Source organism: Schistocerca serialis, chromosome 3, assembly GCF_023864345.2.
Source record: "Schistocerca serialis cubense isolate TAMUIC-IGC-003099 chromosome 3, iqSchSeri2.2, whole genome shotgun sequence".
NCBI classification, from domain to species: Eukaryota; Metazoa; Arthropoda; class Insecta; order Orthoptera; family Acrididae; genus Schistocerca; species Schistocerca serialis.
The window spans coordinates 161,698,236-161,721,063 of record NC_064640.1 but is presented as its reverse complement, the minus strand read 5'-3'; the positions used below and the strand labels follow the sequence as shown (position 1 = coordinate 161,721,063).

Here is a 22,828-nt window from a genome sequence, read left to right as displayed (position 1 = left end):
CCACTGCGCCACCTCGCTCGGTACCATGAAGAACACAGGGTGTAGTCATCTGCAGGTAGTGGCTCAAATAAGTATCAATAATTTGTGTCATTTTCAATCGGAAAAGATTCTCTCTGGTTTCAAGTGGCTACTTGAAGTGGTAAAGGCTGCTAGTCTCACTTGCGAAAGGAAAGCAGAGCTCATCATTTGCAGCATAGACGACAGGATCGATTGCAGACTCTGGTAGAAGAAGAGTATCTGAATCAGATACTCCTGATTATGTTGTATTTAACATGTTGCCATTTCTACATTTGATACATGAAAGTGTCTTCTATCAGAAATACGCATTTTTAAACAAACAGATGTTATCAATTTGTCTTCACGTAGATGATGGTTGGAACAACAACAATGTTTATCTATAAATATCTCAGGACTGTTGCCAGTTATCTACATAAATTCTTAATTTTTTATAAGAAGAGTTTGATATATTTAATGAAATATTTAAAACTTAAGACTACTTTACAGTAGCTGTTTATCTATAAAGTTTGGTAAAATTAAGTTCCCCTGAGTTAATAATGTATCTGGTCCTGCTCTGAATGTTACTAACAAGGAAAGCTATTTCTGTTTTATTCATGAACAGTTCTTTCACTAGGCAAATTCACAGAGAACTGTTTTAATCCCTACAATAGTAACCGTGTCTGGATGCCATGATGAAAGACTTTTCGAATCTTAGTGAAAATCGGTGACACTGCTTTCATCTGATAGATAGTTGCTGCTGTAAACTCACATGCTGCACGAAGAACTTTATGAACATTAACTTCCAATTACAAATCCCTTGCCACATGGATCATCGCGTAATACCACAGGCATCCCAGAGGTATTGTTAAGTCAATCGATATAATCTCAAGTATGTTGTTTGAGGTCACTAGGCATGGCATGGAGTGATATGTCTAGTGGCGACAAGTCATGTGATTAAACAACAGTGACAGATTTAAGGACTGCCACAAACAGCCTCAGGCTAATTTTTCTCAGATTGTTGATGTATACTTCATGCCCTCTGGTGGACTTACTTACAACAACCTTGCCGTACTTAGCTATTTTCTGGACATTTGGTTGGCTTTCATTATTCCCTACCACTGAAATTTGGTTTGTACACCAACATGTTGATTTCCCTAATGTGGTGCTGTCACCATTCTGCATTCGACTGCATTTTCTGCCTTCCGTGAATGCACAGACAGCGCTGCATGCAGCTGAGAGGAGTTCATATTCAACTGCTTCACTAATGTTTGAGTTGTGAAGTACAATCAGGATAATGAGGATCTGTGAATGAGGGTGCTGACAGCAAGGCAATCAGTGCACTTTCGTGAATAATATGCAGATGAGCATGTTGAAAATGTAGTAAAAAGTAACAATAAATTGGAAAATCAAGTAGCATTCATACACAAGGATTGAAGATACAACCCTGATAGGAAGGCAATCAGTGCACTTTCGTGAATAATATGCAGATGAGCATGTTGAAAATGTAGTAAAAAGTAACAATAAATTGGAAAATCAAGTAGCATTCATACACAAGGATTGAAGATACAACCCTGATATGGCGCGCATCAGTAAAGCCCTCAATAAAATTCAGACAAAACATAACAGAATAACTAGATAAAAACAATGATAAATACCAGTACATACAGGGTTAAATGGGGACATGTGACTGTGCCTGGATAACTACTTAGAAATAATGGGTGACCGATCCACTCTGTGACACCTTAAAATTTTACACCCAATATTTTGGAAAGAGTTCCAGGCACCACGCAAAATCTTAAAACATGAGCCACACTCGCTCAGTAACAGTTAAAACAGAAGGCAGGTCCTGTGGCAGACTCAGATCAGCCTTCAGGTCATCATATGAAACACACTCAACACAATATGTTGTATCTACAGCTGTGTCCCACACCTGTGATACACCGATAGTTTCTCGTGGCATAAGAGAAAGCCATGTGTCATGGGCAATGTCGCTTTCTAAGCCATGTAAGGGCTACTTCTTCAGCTTCTTGTGGTCAGAAAGAGATACACCACATGGTTGCACTTAAGATTTTACAAAAGAACCACTACAAAAATATATATGGAGATCAGCAGTATACATGCTAAAACATTCAATAGTAATTTACGTGAAACTGATAAGAAAATTGCAGGGCAAACGAAAATTGAATTAAACAGATTGTCAAAGTCTTTGATAGTAACAGATACGAAAATATATAATTATTAACACAAAGCAAGAAGAGACTGACAACTGCAGCAGTCAAATTAAAATAGTGATAAAGGAGAAATCATTTCAGATCAGTGGATGCTTGTTTCTCATACTTCTGCAACCCTTTTATTTATTGCCAACAACTTCTAATTGTAATCTCTTCTATCTCCAGTTTTTCTTTGCTTGCTTAAATTCTCAAAGGCAGCCTCGTGCTTTATGTCAGTACTGGCTGGTATATTCCAAACTAATTTCCTTTACTGCAATAATAAATGACAGTTGCACCATAAGAGCAGTGTTAACACCTCATCAAAATTCTGTGCTGGATAACAATCACAGATTCACTATATTACTCTCTCTCTCTCAATGTGGATTCGACAGGAAAATCTTTTTTAACATTCTTTTGCTCATTGTTGCCTACATTCATAAGGAGTAACCTAGCATGCAAACAGAAAGGCAGTAGCAAAGTAAGTACACAGAGCACACTGATATATTTAGTGGAAGTGTTTCATTCTAAAGTTAAGGCCTTTAGATAGCACAAGTGCAGATCACTGAGGAGTTATCCAGCTACTCAAGACGACAATTTCTACAATACCTCTATCTTACCTGCATGATCCAATAGATCACTATATGACAGTTACATTTTGCAGATTATTAATCCATGAAGTCTGTAGCACAAACAACCAGTTATTCACTATCGACTCTCAACAGTCATGCCCTAGCAACAGGTATTTTCATCTGAAAACTGAGGGGTGCAGCAAAAAGAAGAAAATTCCTTCTCTTAGCACTGCCTATTATCATAAAGATGAAAACATTCTCACAAAATGAGACAGGAAACAAGCATGTTAAATTTTGAAGAAAATTAAATAAACTGCTGTTTAAAATTAATTTTATTGAGTCACTATCAACTATTAAAAACAGATGAAGATCCACTAAAAAATTACAACAAATTCTTTCTTTTACTGTAATACATTCAGTCACCTTCAAACGACAGCCGATGGTAGATTTATTTGTATTCACACCAACACAGATCTGTCCATGAATACCATCACTTCATAAAATAATATCAGAAAGGATTAATCAGACATTAAAAGAAAACCATGTGCAAGCTTACCTGGATAGGTTCCTGGATTTTCATGACAGGTTTCAAATGAGGTAACACAAAAGTTATATATTCTTCCTTGGAACACCGGTCTGTGATCAGTAACACATTTGGTAACACAAAAGGCACCATGGGTGGATTGACAAATTCTTTGATCAAGCATGGTAGTATCCTGAAATATAGTAAGTTAATAATTATAGCCGTTTCTGTCTGTTTACCATCACATGGGGGGGGGGGGGGGGGGGGAGAGAGAGAGAGAGAGAGAGAGAGAGAGAGAGAGAGAGAGAGAGAGAGAGAGAGAGAACTGTTGTTGAAGTAAGGAAAGAAAGAAAGAGTGTCATTAAATCCTAATTATACGAAATAAGTGCGCACAGGTGCAGATGCTAGAAACCATTGATGACATTGCTAATTATGATTAAAAACCATTTCCAACAATTCCACACTGTGCACTGCACAGTGTCTCAAACCTGTACACCTACCTGTTGCTGGCAATACTTGTCCATCTGGTAGGCACCTATGCCTCATAAAATTTCACACAAGTTCCCCCACAACACTGCACAATTAGTATCCTGGAAGACACATTAATTGGAAAGACAATGGCTTCACTACAGGTACAGTGTTGCAAGTGAGATGTACTCCATTATTCTTGACAGAGAATATGTTAAGCCCACCACGAGTGATAGCTTACAAATGTTTTCCGAGATGGGTAGTCTCTGGGTCATTTTACAGGAAAGGAAAGAAGCCAGTGGCAAATAGTAGCTTTAAGTAATTATAAGAGAGGACCTGAAGTGGCTCAAACAGAAGAAAAATGTCCATAAAAGTCTTGTGATCACAATAACATTTCAGATACAAATACAAGACCAAACAGAAGACATATTCAATAGAAATCATTCAAAGTAGTGTGGAGAAATTTATGTATGAACATTTGGAAGCTCAACATAACGGAAAGTGAAATGAATGAATATCAAACATTCTGCTGACAAGAAGGTCATTCATTACTCTTGCTTTACCATGCTGCACATCCTATCAATCTCATTTTTAGACATCTTTATTCCCTTATGCTTGCTTCAGTTGCTGAATTTTTATGTGAGGGGCGATCGGAAAGTTTCAATTCAAAGGCTGTACAATGCAGAATTGGTATGCCAGTCACACAAAATCACCGTGAGAACTGAGGCAATCATGTCACCGAAGCAATGCACTGAAGATACTCATTTGATAAAACCTATGTCCTGCAGTGTGAAGAAGTCCGTAACAGTCTGCTGCACATCCACATCTGACAGGAAATGTCAATCCTTCAATACCTTTTTTAAGAGATCAAAGGCATAATAACTGCATAGCGAGAGATCAAGAGTATAGGATGGGTGCCCGAATATCTCCCACTTCTGCGTTACGACATTTGCGATATGGGGACGTGCACTGTCATGAAACAGCAGCACCCCTTGTCCACAATGGTAGTTTTTGATAGACATGCTGCTCCATACACATCCTCTGATGGATGTCTACCTGTCTTTGTCCTTTGGCAGCTAAGAAAAGAATAACAAAACGTTGGTCCTCTTTGGACACATTTGGTAATAACGTTGCCATAGTTCACATTTCTGCATTTACCACATTCATGTCAGAAAGACATGAATGCCACACTAATCCCTGGCCTACATTGGAGTTGCGCTACTTTACATGTACACTCCAGCAGGCCCTCAAATGGGAACTTTCTGATAGTCCCTTATTTTTCCTGCCTTTGTCAATTAAATTCAATATATAGATTATCTGAGGTTTTCTAATGAGACTTGTCTTTGATTTTATGCTGCCTATTTGGTTCTATGCTGGTTTGACTATTTCATCTCTCAAAGCTACTCATTGGTGTTGTACTGCATTCTTTTTCCATTTCAGTCATTTACTGTCTAGGCCTTTTTTAAAACTATCAACAACCTCTGGTTCATTAAATTTATTAATGTTCCCTCTCCTTAATTTCATACCTTTCTGTAGTGTCTTGAGCTGTAATCTGCAGTTCATAACTAATAAATTATGGTTTGCATCCACCTCTGGCACTAGAAATGTTTTGCATTTTCAAATCTAGTTTCAAAACCTCTGTCCCACCACAATGTAATCTATAGCGAACCTTCTGGTGTGTCTAGGTCTTTTCCACATATACAACCTTCATTCTTTAGTATTAACAATGATTAAATTGTATTCTGTGCCAAATCCTGCCAGGTGGCTTCTCCTTTCATTCTTCTCCCCTAGTCCATGTTCTCCCACTACCTTTCTTTATCATCTTTTTCCTACTGTAAAAATTCCAGTCCGCATCACAAATTTTCGTCTCCCTTTACTACCTGAAAATTTATTTTATCTTTTAATCTCTTTATCATGTTCTAAATTAGTTGACATATAAATTTGTACTACTGTAGCGAGTGTTGAATACAACTCTATCTTGATTATAATAATGTGTTCACTGTGTTCTTCACAACAATAGCTCACTTGCAGTCCTATTTCCTTATTGTTTCTTACATCTACTAGTGTATTATCCACGTTTGATTTGTTGGTCATAACCCTGTACTCATCCGACTAAAAAAACCTGTTCTTCTTGCCTTCACACTTCACTAATTGACACACTTTCTAATCTAAACCTATCCATTTCTCTTTATAAATTCTCTACAATAAATGTCCATTGAGATATCAAACATTCTTGCCCTAACTTGCAGAATGCCTTATTCATTTTTCCCAATGACATTCTCCAGAATCATTCTATCTGGAGATCTGAATGACAAACTATTTTACCTCCAGGTTATTTTCTAGCCAAGAGGATACCATCATCGTTAAACAATAAAGTACAACTGCAAGTCCTGGGAAGAATGATTACTGCAGTTTCCCCTTGCTTTCAGCTGCTGTTAAGTGTGAACACAGCAAGGCCATGGTAGCTGATGTTACAAGGCCAGACCAGCCAGTCATCTAGATGTTGCCCCTGCAACTACACAAAAGGCTGCTACCCATTTCAGGAACTATGTATTAGTCTTGTCTCCCAGTAGCTACTCCACCAATGCTGTTGCACCTACAGTATATGGCTATCATTGTCATAGGGGCACACAAAGCCATCCCACCTCAGTGAGGCCCCTGCTTTGTGTGTGTGTGTGTGTGTGGGGGGGGGGGGGGGACTTGAGTAGCATGTAGACAGTATTTCAATGCAACAGTATCGAAATTTCATTCCTCACTTCAACAACTGGCTATCAGATAAAGAAGGAATGTTATAATTTTTGAAATGCTTTGGTGCTATCAGTAACTACATATTGCTTCCTTGTCAAAAATACAAGTTGCATTTACAAATAATAGTATCATCTTCAAGCAGTTTTAATGGTTAGAAAATATGTCTAAATAAGCAGGAAGGATTAGTACATTTCTCCAAATTGTTGCAACTGCACAGCTGTGGAAACAGTCAGGAACATGATAACACGCACAGTATATTCTTGAGATGACTACAGAGAAGTCATCATATTCAAAGTTTTGTACACTCATAAACTGACAAAGCAAAATGTATACATAGATTACTTATTATGATTCAAGTCAAGGAATTGTTGGACATTACACTAGTACAAGACGGAGAGAATTATTTTTCTGCACTGGCACATATGAAAGTCACTCTGGTTTGAGAGAATATCTTGTAATGACTTTTTTAACTATGCAGTTCTCTAACAATGATAATCTATCAGCACCAAAACAGCTATGGTACAGAAAATTTCTCAAAGAGTATGCCTGTATGGATCACTTTTGAAGATACATAATCTGTAAGGAATATTTAAGTGCCTCCGTATTCCCCAAAGTTGAAACTCACTGATACAAATTACTCACAGAACTAAATTTTAGTGTCTACCAACTGCAATAACTTGCATGCATTTAATAGATTTCAAGTACACAATCTTCCAGTGTTATCAGTGGTATCACAGAACACTAAGTCAGTATGTTTATACATTGCAAGTTTTCACGGACAGTTTTTTATGTTTGGCAACTCCAGCTTTTTGGGATTTATGCCATTCTTTAAGGGATACTATTCTAACATTTTTACTCCTGTTGTGGAAGACATTGTCAGAGGCTACCTAAATCTACATCAAAAGTCTGTTTGCCATCTCACACTGTACAGCAATTGGTAATTTATGTACCACTATCAGTTCCCCACTTTTCTATTCTATTCACAAATAATATGCAGAAAAATCGTTTTGAAAGATACATCACGCAAGAAGTAACATGTTCTTGGAATACGAATCCTCAAAATAGTAACAGTAAACCTCAGTGGCATCCAGCACCTCTCTTGAAGCATCTGCTGCTGGAGTTAGATTAACTTTTCCACAACACACTCACACTTACTAAACAAATCTTGTCATGAAACATTAATATTTTCAGGTGATCGAACTGCTCCCACCTGAATTGTTGAATAAGGTTTTGAGTGACACCAGCAGAATGAGGGCATGTGTTGTCACAAAACATCAATTCCTTGACTGAGCATTCCACACCTATTGTTTTGAATTGCATGCTGAAGCTCTCTCAATGTTTCACAGTATCTTACAACAGAGACAGTTTCACCTCTGGGAAGGAACTTGAGAAACAGAATGCCCTATTCGTCCCAGAACACAGTGCATGTGACTTTTTATGCTGACAATTTAGATTTTTAATTTTTGGCGAATCATGAATGCCTTCACTCCATTGACTGTTGATTCTGGAGTGACATGACAAGCTCAAGTTTCATCACTAGTTACAATTCTGTTTAAGAATTCATCTCACTCTCATCACTGTATCAGGTAAGAAATGTCACAGCACTGCCAAGTCACTTTGTTTTATGGACATCTGTGAGCATTTCTGGAATCCAACGGGAACACATTATTAGCGAAAATTAAGTGATTTGTTATATCTCGTCCAAAACAGTTTTTGAAATTTGTGGAATCTCATCACAAAGCATACTTATTGTGAACCGTCCGTTTTCACACATTTTCTCATTCACTTTCTCAACCAAACCAGCACAACAGAAGGCTGCCTACTTCGTGCTTCATTACTGAATTGTCTCACTCACTTTCTCACCATTCCAAACATAATTACATTTTCACCGTAAACCTCTACAACCTGATTACATATTTCAGCTGGCTTAACAATATTCGTGTTCAAAAACCATATTACAGGACACACTTCACAATCAGTGGGCTCAGAGAGTATTTAAAATGTTCTGAATGATGAGTAGCAAATGTAAACAAGACACAATCTGGCTGTAACAGAATCAGTGAAAGGACAATGAACCAGAGAGACAAATGCAAATGTGCAGAACTGTAACAGAATCAGTGAAAGGACAATGAACCAGAGAGACAAATGCAAATGTGCAGAACTGTGACACTAGTGCTGCAATGGTAGTAAAACAAAATTGTACTTACTTTCTGGACATGCTTCATAGATGACGTTACTCCTATTTTGTGTGGTTGTTTAGAAATGGTACGCATTTGTCAGTTTAGCATTTGCTGCATGCTATCTTCATACTGTTACAATTTTAATGGCCAGCAGTGTTAATATCATTGAGTTATTTATGGCAATAAATACACCATATCATGAGGATTCAGCTGATCGTTACAACATACACTGCCTGACAAAAAAAAGAAGCAACCAGAAGATGCAGTTGTATATCAATGTAACTTCATACAGATACACACCATTGCTGGGTGCGTAAATGATTCGAGTTGCAATTTTTTGTGACACATTGAATGGATACCAGAGTGCATTAGTGTTGTTTGTGTTTTGTACTGATATCAAGTCTGGTAGGGCGTATAAGGGACGTAACTGTGTCAGATGTTGAGTGATAACTGAATGACACAGAGATGCTGTGTACTCTCTAGAGACAGCATTATCGGCACTGGCACCTGACAGAGTTTGAAAGGGGCCTCACTGTGTGTCTCCATTTGACAATCTGATCAAATCATGCAAAACCCAGAGTTTTGCAACATTCAGACGCGACAGTGACCCGAAATTGAATTGTGTGGTGTGATGAAACTGTTTATGATGAGATAAACATACTAACCAATCTTGGATGATATAAAATGACTGTTCCATATTGAAAACATAAAAACCAAAAATCCACTACTACATAGCCATGCGAAAATGTTTAAATGTCAGCTTTTATAAACACTTACTGTAATTACGATGATAATTATGGACTTGTGAAAAAAAGATAAACAATTATTTACATTTTATTTATTAAATGAATGTTCCAAAGATGATTTTGCATTGATAGATTCACATATGATGGTAATTTCTTTGCTACATGTTATTAGAGGTAAATCGTCGTTTTTTGTTCTGTCGGTTGTACAAGTTTGAAATACAAGAATGGAGTTCAAGTTATGTGTGTTATATTGATTTGTATTGTGAAGTGAAATCACTGAAAATGTATGTATTATTTACCAGAAAGATAACAAGTGTTGACACGATTTCACTGAAGCAGAATAATCATTCTTTAGACGATCATAAACAGTTAAACCAAAGAAAGGAAATGTATCCAGAATGAGATTTTCACTCTGCCCTGGAGGGTGCGCTGATATGAAACTTCCTGGCAGATTAAAACTGTGTGCCGGACCGAGACTCTAACTCGGGACCTTTGCCTTTCGCGGGCAAGTGCTCTACCAACTGAGCTACCCAAGCACAACTCACGGCCCGTCCTCACAGCTCTACTTCTGCCAGTACCTCGTCTCCTACCTTCCAAACTTTACAGAAGCTCTCCTGCGAACCTTGCAGAACTAGCACTCCTGAAAGAAAGGATAGAGCTGTGAGGACGGGGCGTGAGTCGTGCTTGGGTAGCTCAGTTGGTAGAGCACTTGCCCATGAAAGGCAAAGGTCCCGAGTTCAGCACACACTCCACTGCGGAGTGAAAATCTCATTCTGGAAACATCCCCCAGGCTGTGGCTAAGCCATGTCTCCGCAATATCCTTTCTTTCAGGAGTGCTAGTTCTGCAAGGTTCACAGAAGAGCTTCTGTAAAGTTTGGAAGGTAGGAGACGAGGTACTGTCAGAAGTAGAGCTGTGAGGACAGGGCATGAGTCGTGCTTGGGTAGCTCAGTTGGTAGAGCACTTGCCCGCGAAAGGCAAAGGTCCCAAGTTTGAGTCTCGGTCCGGCACACAGTTTTAATCTGCCAGGAAGTTTCAAAGGAAATGTATATCGAGCCTTTCTTTTTATTTTAAAAAAAAGGGTCGCTATCTTTCGCTGCAGTGTGTCATTATCTCAGTGTGACAAGTGCTGTGAATATGTGACCAGCTGCCTACATTAATAACTTACTTCAAAAATTAATGAATCAACTTCAGGCAACACGACTGCGGTGATGGTGAGAGTGGGAATGGGAGGGCATGCACACCCGTCATCAAGATTCCAGTCGATCACATCTGACTCCCACAAGGGTGGATGACTGTACTGTGCACTGAGCACGTCATAGACATTCACAGCTGCACCTTACACCTGACAACGAGTAATGGACTCCCTCCAACATTATGTGCCATCCCACACCATTGGTCAGAGGCTAGCAGCAGCAGGACTAGGCAATTACTGTTCCATGCAGCATAAGCTGCAGTTAACAGTACAACACAAACCACTGCTTTTCCAGTGGTGCTGTGACCATGCATCGTGGTTCTGCACTGCCCCAGATAACCATTGTTTGTGAGCATGGTGCCGACTTGGGGAGAGGTCCCATTTTTCCAATGGTTAGGAGGGGTGCAGTGTTGTTACTCCTTGTGTCACAGTGTGGGGAGCCATCAAGTATAACTTCAGGTCAAGGCAGGTAGTGACTGAGGAACTGTGATGGCAAGAACAGTACATCATGGACACCTTGTGTCCGTATGTGTTACCTCTAAAGGTACAGTGCTGTGGTACCATTTTTCATCGGGACAATGCTCGTCCACACACAGTGTGTGTGTCTACGAACTGCCTGCGTGATCTTGATATAATCCCATGGCCAGGAAGATCCCAAGATCAGTCTCCAATAAAGTGTGTGGGGCCACAGTGCCAGTATCCAGGATATCGAGCACCAACTACAACAGTTGTGAGCGGACTTGCTTCTGGAGAGGATACAATGGCTTTATCATAATCTTCTGAACTGAGTCAGTGCATGCATTCAGGACGGAGTGGTTGCAATGTCATATTAGTAAGTAGGTTCATATTGCCAAGTCCTTTGAAAATTTGAGTCAAAATTGCAAGTACTGAAATAACATCACATACTCCCTCAACCTCTGAAGTTTCATTTCATTTCCTACTCCCGCTCTGGATGCTTCACTTATTTTTCGTCAGGCAGTGTATATACCAATTGAAATTTAATATTTTGCAGCTCATCACTTCTGGTTATAGCCAGCTTTCTGTTCCTACTGCTCTTTGGATATTATTACCATCAATTAGCGAGATATTCTGGAACCATATGATGGATGCTTTTGCAGGTAACTAATCCCATTTTCTCTCTCTGCCCTAAAAGAACAACTTTTCACTCCATACATGGAGTAACAAAGCTCTCTCTGAATATGGCATGTACTTATCACTGGACCTATGGAGGTGTTGTACAAGGGCATTCAATAAGTAATACAACACTTTTTTTTCTGAAAGCAGTGGATGCGGAAGAACAATCAAATGAAGTTTTGTGAGCTTCTCTTGAGTGCACAGACTTTGATGAGGTCTTGCAATGCCACGGAGAATGAGAAGTGAGTCCATTTTTTGTGACAATGAACACGCTGAAGTCCAACATTGCAGGAGTCACAGCTGCCTGTGCGGCCAGGTGACATGGAGATAAACAAGTTTGCAGGACCTTGTTGTGATATTGAGATGCCTCACCCAATGACTCACTGTGCTTTTGTTCACTGCCAGGTTTCCATACACATTCTTCAAGTGCCTACAAATATCAGATGTTCTGGTTTTCTGTCAAGAGAAACTCAATGACAGCTCTCAGCTTGGAACACACTTATTTTAAAGACACCATTTTGATGTCTACATATAGAGCTGCCACCTATCTGAACGTCACAAAACTATAGGGGCTGAAGCAGGAATATTCTATGATATCTCTGTTAATTAAATTATCAGCCAACCTAATTTCAATCGCCTCTTTATAGACACTGTTCCAAAAACCGGAAATGTTGGCAACCATCACAGTTTCCTCAAATTTCATATTGTGTTCCTCATTTAGGCAGTGTTCTGCTACCGCCGATTTTTTCGGCTGTTGTAGCCTCGTATGACGGCGATGTTCCACACACCTGTCATGCACTGTGCGAATCGAGCGGCCAATATAAGCTTCCCCACATTGACACGGAATTTTGTACACACCGGGTTAACAGAAACAATGGGTTTCCTCCTAGCAAGACGTGGAATCCTGTATTATCTCGCATCAAAACTGAACGTTCTTCGGTGCGGCCATGATTGTGATACATCGTTGTCAGCAGTGTTTCACTAAGCGCGGCGCCATCTCCCTGTCTTGGAAGGCAGAAACCGTGATGGGCAGCGCATCCGCTGTGTACTGAACGGTGGCCTATATAGGACGTCGATTTGCAACCTGGCGTCAGTTCTCAGCAAGACTCATCAGCAGAAGCAGCATTTTCCTGAAGATAGCGACCAGTTGGATCACCGAAATATCGAGTCAAGTGGATTTTAGGATCCGGCAGCAAACACGAAGAGACTTTCAAGATTTATTATGCTGGGAAAGCCTACGTAATCACAGTTTAATTTTCATCCGTCTATCATATCTAATCTCAGGTTTGACAGCCACAAGGTGCAGCCAAGAACAACAAAGGATTACTTTGCAATTTAATGAGGAATAAGATGTTGACGAGTCTAATTTTGTTGCACTGGTAAGAAATATAACCTGAAAATATTTGTTTATAGGTGGTTTCAGGACGGAGCCAACAAACTCCGACTGTACTGCTAACTGCTCTTTGGAGCAGTAAGCATAAGCATTGGGCATGGCAACATGTTCCTTGAGCTGCAAACCAATGGAGAACTGTTCCCTTCACAGGTGACTCCCATTTCAGCAATGACCCAACAGCTTTGTTTTTATTTTGCGAGAAGGTGGAGCCAGTTACACAGCAAACAAGTGAAAAAGGAATAATTTCACACAAGACAGTATTGGTGTGTGGAATGGCATTTCTAAGTTGATAAAATAACTTCCACATCTCTCCTCAAAGGACAATGCCTGCTCGTGTGCATATGTGGCGTCTTTTATGCTTATGTATGTCATTATAGTTGTACAATATGTTACAATAGGTCTTGTCTCATGTATGCATATGTTCAATGGCAAAGAATTTAGTGCATGTATTGGTCAGTTCAACCTCTCAACTGTAATCCCATAATAAGGCTTTATTGGAATTCCTTTGAGAGATTGCAAGCAGTCCTACTCTATATACTTTTCAGCACTGAGAGCAGCTTTCACAAAGAATGACATCTGTTTCCGATGGAAACCATATACACCATCATCAACGTCACACAATGATGTGCGTGTCATTTTGCTGCCGAGGTGATCACACATTTTCTCAAAATGGTTTAACAAAAAAAATTACCCATTCAACCCTCATGCAGAACACCGTTTTTCACAACACGAGTGGGCGTGCAGCGCACTTTGTACATATGCAAAGAATAGCTGACTACATTCCATGTATAAACAAAAGTACAGTTCAATTAAACAACAATAAAATAAAGTAACATTATTCACTGAAACACCAAAGAAACTTATATAGGTATGCGTACTGAGATACCTGTAAACAGGCAGAATACAATGATACGGTCGGCAACACCTATATAAGACGACAAGTGTCTGGTGCAGTAGTTAGACCTGTTACCGCTGCTACAATGGCAGGTCATCAAGACTTAAGTGAGTTTGCATGTGGTGTTATAGTTGGCACAAGAGTGGTGGGACACAGCATCTCAGAGGTATCATCGATATGGGTTTTCGGAGCCGAAGGCCCACTTGTGTACCCTTGTTGACCACATGACACAAAGGTTTCTGCCTCACCTGGGCCCATCAACACTGACAAGGGACTGTTTATGACTGGAAACATGTTGTCTGGTTGGACAAGACTCATTTCAAATTGTATCGAGCAGATGGTTGCATATGGGTATGGACACAAAATCCATGGATCCTACATGTCAGCAGGGACCTGTTCAAGCTGGTTGAGGCTCTAATGGTGTGGGTCATGTGCAGTTGAAGTGATATGGGACCCCTGATATGTCTAGATACAACTCCGACAGGTGACACGTACTTAAGCATCCTATCTGAACACCTGCAGCCATTCATGTCTATTATGCATTCCCATGGACTTGGGTTCAACCTCTGGAGATACTAAAAGGTATCAGATAGATTATATAATGGTAAGACAGAGATTTAGGAACCAGGTTTTAAATTTTAAGACATTTCCTGGGGCAGATGTGGAGTCTGACCACAATCTATTGGTTATGAACTGCAGATTGAAACTGAAGAAACTGCAAAAAGGTGGGAATTTAAGGAGATGGGACCTGGATAAACTGAAAGAACCAGAGGTTGTAGAGAGTTTCAGGGAGAGCATAAGGGAACAATTGACAGGAATGGGGGAAAGAAATACAGTAGAAGAAGAATGGGTAGCTCTGAGGGATGAAGTAGTGAAGGCAGCAGAGGATCAAGTAGGTAAAAAGACGAGGGCTAGTAGAAATCCTTGGGTAACAGAAGAAATATTGAATTTAATTGATGAAAGGAGAAAATATAAAAATGCAGTAAATGAAGCAGGCAAAAAGGAATACAAACGTCTCAAAAATGAGATTGACAGGAAGTGCAAAATGGCTAAGCAGGGATGGCTAGAGGACAAATGTAAGGATGTAGAGGCTTATCTCACTAGGGGTAAGATAGATACTGCCTACAGGAAAATTAAAGAGACCTTTGGAGAGAAGAGAACCACTTGTATGAATATCAAGAGCTCAGATGGCAACCGAGTTCTAAGCAAAGAAAGGAAGGCAGAAAGGTGGAAGGAGTATATAGAGAGTTTATACAAGGGCGATGTACTTGAGGACAATATTATGGAAATGGAAGAGGATGTAGATGAAGATGAAATGGGAGATAAGATACTGCGTGAAGAGTTTGACAGAGCACTGAAAGACCTGAGTCGAAACAAGGCCCCGGGAGTAGACAACATTCCATTAGAACTACTGATGGCCTTGGGAGAACCAGTCATGACAAAACTCTACCATTTGGTGAGCAAGATGTATGAGACAGGCGAAATACCCACAGACTTCAAGAAGAATATAATAATTCCAATCCCAAAGAAAGCAGGTGTTGACAGATGTGAAAATTACAGAACTATCAGTTTAATAAGTCACAGCTGCAAAATACTAACGCGAATTCTTTACAGACGAATGGAAAAACTGGTAGAAGCAGACCTCGGGGAAGATCAATTTGGATTCCGTAGAAATGTTGGAACACGTGAGGCAATACTAACCTTACGACTAATCTTAGAAGAAAGATTAAGAAAAGGCAAACCTACGTTTCTAGCATTTGTAGACTTAGAGAAAGCTTTTGACAACGTTAACTGGAATACTCTCTTTCAAATTCTGAAGGTGGCAGGGGTAAAATACAGGGAGCGAAAGGCTATTTACAATTTGTACAGAAACCAAATGGCAGTTATAAGAGTCGAGGGGCATGAAAGGGAAGCAGTGGTTGGGAAAGGAGTGAGACAGGGTTGTAGCCTCTCCCCGATGTTATTCAATCTGTATATTGAGCAAGCAGTAAAGGAAACAAAAGAAAAATTCGGAGTAGGTATTAAAATTCATGGAGAAGAAGTAAAAACTTTGAGGTTCGCCGATGACATCGTAATTCTGTCAGAGACAGCAAAGGACTTGGAAGAGCAGTTGAACAGAATGGAGTGTTGTGAAAGGAGGATATAAGATGAACATCAACAAAAGCAAAACGAGGATAATGGAATGTAGTCAAATTAAATCGGGTGATGCTGAGGGGATTAGATTAGGAAATGAGACACTTAAAGTAGTAAAGGAGTTTTGCTATTTAGGGAGTAAAATAACTGATGATGGTCGAAGTAGAGAGGATATAAAATGTAGACTGGCAATGGCAAGGAAATCGTTTCTGAAGAAGAGAAATTTGTTAACAGCGAGTATAGATTTAAATGTCAGGAAGTCGTTTCTGAAAGTATTTGTATGGAGTGTAGCCATGTATGGAAGTGAAACATGGACGATAACCAGTTTGGACAAGAAGAGAATAGAAGCTTTCGAAATGTGGTGCTACAGAAGAATGCTGAAGATAAGGTGGGTAGATCACGTAACTAATGAGGAGGTATTGAATAGGATTGGGGAGAAGAGAAGTTTGTGGCACAACTTGACTAGAAGAAGGGATCGGTTGGTAGGACATGTTTTGAGGCATCAAGGGATCACAAATTTAGCATTTGAGGGCAGTGTGGAGGGTAAAAATCGTAAGGGAGACCAAGAGATGAATACACTAAGCAGATTCAGAAGGATGTAGGTTGCAGTAGGTACTGGGAGATGAAGAAGCTTGCACAGGATAGAGTAGCATGGAGAGCTGCATCAAACCAGTCTCAGGACTGAAGACCACAACAACAACAATGGACTTGGGCAATTCCAGCAAGACAACGAGACACCCCACATGTCCAGAATTGCTACAGAGTGCCTCGAGGAACACTCTTCTGAGTTTAAACATTTCCACTGGCCACCCAGCTCCCCAGACATGAACATTATTGAGCATATCTTGGATGCCTTGCAACATGCTGTTCAGAAGAGATCTCCACCCCTGGTACTCTTACAGATTTTTGGACAGCCCTGCAGCATTCGTGGTGTCAATTCCCTCCAGCATTACTTCAGATATTAGTTGATTCCATGCCATGTCGTGTTGTGACACTTCTGCGTACTCACGGGTGCCCTACATGATATTAGGCAGGTGTACCTGTTTTCTTTAGCTCTTAGGCGCATGAGCTGTTTAATTGAACAATAATAAAATAAATCTTCCACTGCATCACACTGTCACTGCACACAAGCATTATTCCACAGTAATGACCCTCTCGGAACATTAAACAGTACAGTTGCATTACATCCCTGTCCACTACTTATGTGATTACTAATTATTGCGTTGAAAAATTCTTCATTGTGAAACTGTGATGCTAGCTTGGAATCTGGGTTATTTTCTTTCATGGATCATAAATTTTTCTCACCTACCTTGCTGTTTATTTTATATTATTGCTGCTCACTTGTACATATGACAACATGACTTATTGCTGTGTTAGCTGAAGGAATAGGTATTGACTCGCAACTGTGAAACAAGGGAATGGTACAAAAACAACGTTACCTGTGACTGACGCACTTTATACACAGGTGTGCCCGTTTGAGGGTTAAAACTATTTTCTAGAAAGAAACGATCAAAATAGGAAAATATCCTTGGTAATCCATTCATTATCTTGTCCAAGAATATTACAACTATCTACCAATGTTTTAAGGATTAAAAACTTAACATCTATGAGGTGGTATATTGTAGGAATGAATGCCCTACAGCTCTGTACCTCTAACTCAGATTTGAAGCACCAAGGGCACAAAGTAGGTATAATATTTTTTCTTACTTTCTTGGCATGACTTTGGCTTTGGGAGGAATCTTCTTGCCTTTATCCACGGGAAGAACACACACACACACACACACACACACACACACACACACACACACACTGGCCAGCATGGATACAGTTCCTAGACAGTTTCCCCACATCTGACAAGGTGCATACTGGCCTTGTACCCACATCAGTTACACAATTCAGAATTACTGAAAGAAAACTTTCTCACATTTTCCCATGGGATAACACTAGATGCAGACAAATGGTACACAAATTCCATCACAGGGGGGAGGGGGGGGGGGGGGGGGAATGCTACAGGAAGGGCATCCGGCCACCCTCTACCACTAACAATGCCAAATCCAGATTAACATGCCGACTCATTGAAGATACAGGATAAGGCCAGTAGCAACAAGAATGAGTCTGTTAACCCCTTTGTGTCAACAGTTTGTGTCTTCTTTTTCCCCCAGAAGATGCTGGAGGAGACTAAGGTTTCTCTGACAGGGCCACCAAGTTGTTTTTCATCATTGCATAAGGTTTGGAGGGCAAGGGATCAGTTGTCTTCTTCAGGCAGGCAATTAATAAGGTAACGAGGCTAGAACCTGAGGCTGACAGTGTTGACCTCAGATGGGTTGTGTCAAAGGTTTCGATGCAATAATGTCGAAGCTCAACAAATGTTCAAAATGGAGGACTCTTTCACATTTGTTTCTGGCATCTTGTTACACAAATACTACAGTGTTTTATAATCACAGGTAGTCTTTCTTGTATGTGGAGCAGATTGCTAATCTAGAAGAATACCATCATGGAAGATTTGTGCATAAAGGTAACAGTTCACAAAGCATTCTATCATGCATTGCCCTTCAATAGTTCCTGCAGATGTTAAAGCAGGTTGATATACAACAAAACCTTACACCATTGAAGCAACTTATTTGTTGGGGGACAAAGAGTAGGGACCAGAAAAATTCATATTTTGTGATGAATGCAAAATGGATGCGAATTCTGCATCAAATTGTGAAATTACTTAACAGATACTGCTAGAGTACGGTGCGGTCTTGCATTGTCATCGACTAGAATGAAGTTGTCACAGACTTCATGTCTGTAGGGTCTTACAGTCATTTGTACGACCTCTTGGAGGTATCAGGGACCAGTCAAATCGGCATAGATGGAAATTAGAGAGGTCTACCATCCCATCATGATTGCCCTCCAGAACATAACACTTCCAGTTGCAAACAGATAGACTTCCTGAACGTATCGACTTTCCTGGTGTTGCCTAGCACTTCTCCACATCCTGGCATGTTTAGTGTCCAGTCGCAAACCAGTCATGGTCTGATCAGCAAACATGACATTACTCCATTCTACAATGGTCCAATGTTGACGTGCAAGTGGCTGGGTCCTTTGTTGCATCGGTTCTACTGGTTCAAAGCTAAACTTCTCATTGGTCTTCTGGAATGAAAAATACCAGGATGCAATCTTCTATGCAATGCTTGATCTGAGATACAAATCCCTGTTGCCCGGGAGAAGTCATTTACAGTCTTTCTGGTAGTTGATGATGGGCACCTGTGAGCCGACAGTTTGAGGAAATGATGCTGCATTGGTGTTTTCATACAAGGATGACCACTATGATGTCTATTTTTCCCATTTCCCATTTCTCTGTACTTTCTCAATACCTTAGGCACACCTCTTTGAATGACATGTGACCGATTGGTGATCTTGCTGTGTATGGCCTGCTGAAAGTAAAGCCAATATCCTGACTGCAAAGTGTTGTACATCTCTACACAAAGTGTTGTACATCTCTATGTGGCATATTACTGCAGTGCTGAACACAAAGTGAATAAAGCTGCTGTTCATACTGGACCACTCACGATGTGCCGCCGCAGCAGCGATATGTTTACATGACTGGGAAACAGCCACAAAGGATGCCAGTAGTAAACACCATCCAGTATATGGGGTCTAACTGGATAATGCATGAAGTGCCTGGGTCAAAGAGACCTCTAGTATCATAGACTAAATTTCACGACATTATTCCAAACTTTTGTTGAGCAGTGTACTTTCTCAGATATAGTTTGAGACAGCTTTATTTTCTGGGTATAAATACTGAAAATTTTATCAATTTTCAGTTAGGGTATTGTAAATCATAAGAACCTGTGTGCAAAATACGAAGTATGTACACAACGACGTATCAATGCGCTAAATGGTCTGGCACCATTTCAACTGTAGGCAGCTGATTGGTCTATTTAAGATACACACCACATGATGCAACATAGTACTGAGCTGTGGGACCTAGCATTTTATAACAAAGAAACTCGTACACTGGTTTGTTAGCTAAAGCTCAAAAGATGGTGTAACGCGGACATTTTTAACATGACAAGTTCGGTGGCGGATGTTTCGAAGTACGGTTGCATCAAATGCCGTGACAGGTCGGGCCTGAACTCATCGTTAACAATACTCTGCCTTAACAAGTAATTGCACAGCAGCTATCCTCGAATGCTTTGTGTTGTGTGTTCCCCATTGTTTTCTTTTCTTAGTTTGAAATAAGCGAAGCAACTAATCCTGGTCCATCATGGATTTCGATTATGGCCCTTACAACACCAGAAGAGTTCTGTGATCACTGTGAAAATGTGTCAGTTCTGCTATAGGCTGCTGCCCTACGAAAGGGAGGCAGGGCTCATTTCTCTGCAATGCTCTTCTGCCCTCTGGTGACCAAAATTCTAATTTGTTTATGTTCACAGCCATCTGCCACTATGGCCTATAGTGCCCACACACTGTGCTATAGTGATTCGAAAACAAAATTTAACTTTTTTGATTACACCAAAATTCTTCCCCTGTTAAAATAGTTACTGTACGTTTGGTTCGACTTCTACGCTAAGAGCCTTGTCAGTTCTATCTGTAGCATTGTCAAGCATGGGCAACACTGCTATAAATCCCCAAAAAGGCCGAAATTAATAGTGTGCAGATTTTGTAATCATCAAATTGTGTGAGAAAAGACAAATAATGTCCAGAAACACCTTAAATTGGACACAAATTCATTTCACTGATGGAAAAATGCTGTTGCTTTTCAACAGAAGAATCATTTTTGAAAGTTTAAATACAGGCAAATAAAAAAAACAGATGCCATTTTGGAAAAAAATAGGTGCTGAAGTTTCTTAAAAGCAAACATTCCAATCAAAAAGTTCCCAATAAACACTTTTTTTAACAATTTCAAAGAACTAAGGCTTTGTCTGTCTTCATTCACGTAGTGTGACAACCTTTTAAATATGTACGTGCAATCATTTACCAACAAAAACACAGATGCGAATTTCAACAAAAACAGACATAAATTTTGCAAAAAATATATGCAAATTTTGCCAAAAATAGACGCTAAATTTTCCAATCCCTAAACATCAGTATACAATGAACTTCACCACCTCACGTAAAACATTATAGTGATTCTTGAAATTTTCCTAGTTTAATGAGTATTGCCTGATGTTTCGGTATTGCAACCAGATGATGTTGACATATTCCTACGATAATTCGGCTGACAATCATTCAGTAATCTTCAGATAAGTATTTTACACTGGAGATTGCTGGTACACTTTACTAAGTTTACGTCAAAAATTGTTGTGGAGGCGCATGCATGAGCACCATCTGTCGAGTTTAGTGCCCTCTTTGAATATCAATCCATCTAAAGTGGGCAGGGAGATGCATAACTGTGACATTGCTTGCACACACTCTGTATACTGCAGGCCCCTGGAGTTAAAATTCATGTGTCAACATAATAAAGTTTTCACTACAAGAGTGATTAGTTTTATTTCTGAAGATATTAAGGAAATCACTGGGTCATGCATCTTACCCAGATAAAAACCATCACCACAGCTGAGTAAGTATTCTACAGAGTCCTTAATAATTCAATTCCAAAAGGAACTTATTGGGACCAAGATTTCTGTGGCAGAGTAAGTTATGGAGTGTCCTGAGGAGATACAATGCTTGGCTACGGCCAACTTCCTGAGCTGCAAAACGCAAGTGTTGCAGTGAAGATCAATGCACATTTCACAGTCTGATCAATTTAGGCTTTGTCACACTGGCATAGTATTCTCTAAACACCAGACTTCCACAAACCCAGATCACCCTTTACCAAACCAAGAAGAGCAGGTCTTCAGGTAATTCTTCCTCTAATGTTAAAATAGTTACTGTACGTATGGTTCTACTTCTATGCTAAGAGCCTTGTCAGTTTTATCTGTAGCATTGTCAAGCATGGGCCACACCACTATGAATGCCCAAAAAGACCGAAATTAATAGTGTGCAGATTTTGTAATCATCGAATTGAGTGAAAAAAGACAAATAATGCCCAGAAACACCTTAAATTGGACACAAATTCAGTTCACTGATGGAAAAATGCTGTTGCTTTCAACAGAACAATCACTTTTGAAAGTTTAAATACAGGCAAATGAATACAACAGATGCCATTTTGGACTTGAAACAGCTTCTCCTCCTCTTGATCTTGTGAGTGATCACAGTTTTTCCTCCTTAAAGCTATGCTTATCTGATGTACAAAATATCCATAACATTTGAACATAGACTGTAGGTATTCCAGCTCCTTTTCAATGCTGTCTCTACCAGACATGCAGTGTAACCTGTGCACCAATGTTTGAAGGATGTCCATGGTTTGTGAAAGATTGTGGCAGGCTGTTGGGTGAACCAAAGTACCACAAAACTGGTACAGACCCCACACGGAGAGTAGACAGAAAGTGTCAGAATTGTTGAATTATTCTTCTCTTTTCACCAGTTACAACTTTTCAAACTCTTCTCCAATGTCTTCAACAAAGAGCGGAAATTTAGCTGCAGTAAGGAATCCTGTCAGTTCTATAGCACACAAAATATTTGGGAAATTGTTTTGCTCCCTTCTCTTATGGTATTGTTCCCACATTGTTGCTCAATAGGGGGGTAGGGGGATACCAAGGGGTTGTAAAT

The 22,828-nt window shown here is 39.8% G+C and overlaps 1 protein-coding gene across 4 annotated transcripts in view; it reads right to left on the bottom strand.

Moving 5' to 3' along the window:
• LOC126469872 (SCY1-like protein 2) overlaps positions 1–22,828 on the bottom strand; it is a 192,540-nt gene that overhangs the window by 72,839 nt on the left and 96,873 nt on the right. For all 4 annotated transcript variants that reach the window (XM_050097191.1, XM_050097189.1, XM_050097192.1 and 1 more), the window contains one exon: positions 3,333–3,492. In XM_050097191.1, coding sequence (XP_049953148.1) covers positions 3,333–3,492 — 160 coding nt within the window. The remainder of the gene's footprint in view (positions 1–3,332; positions 3,493–22,828) is intronic.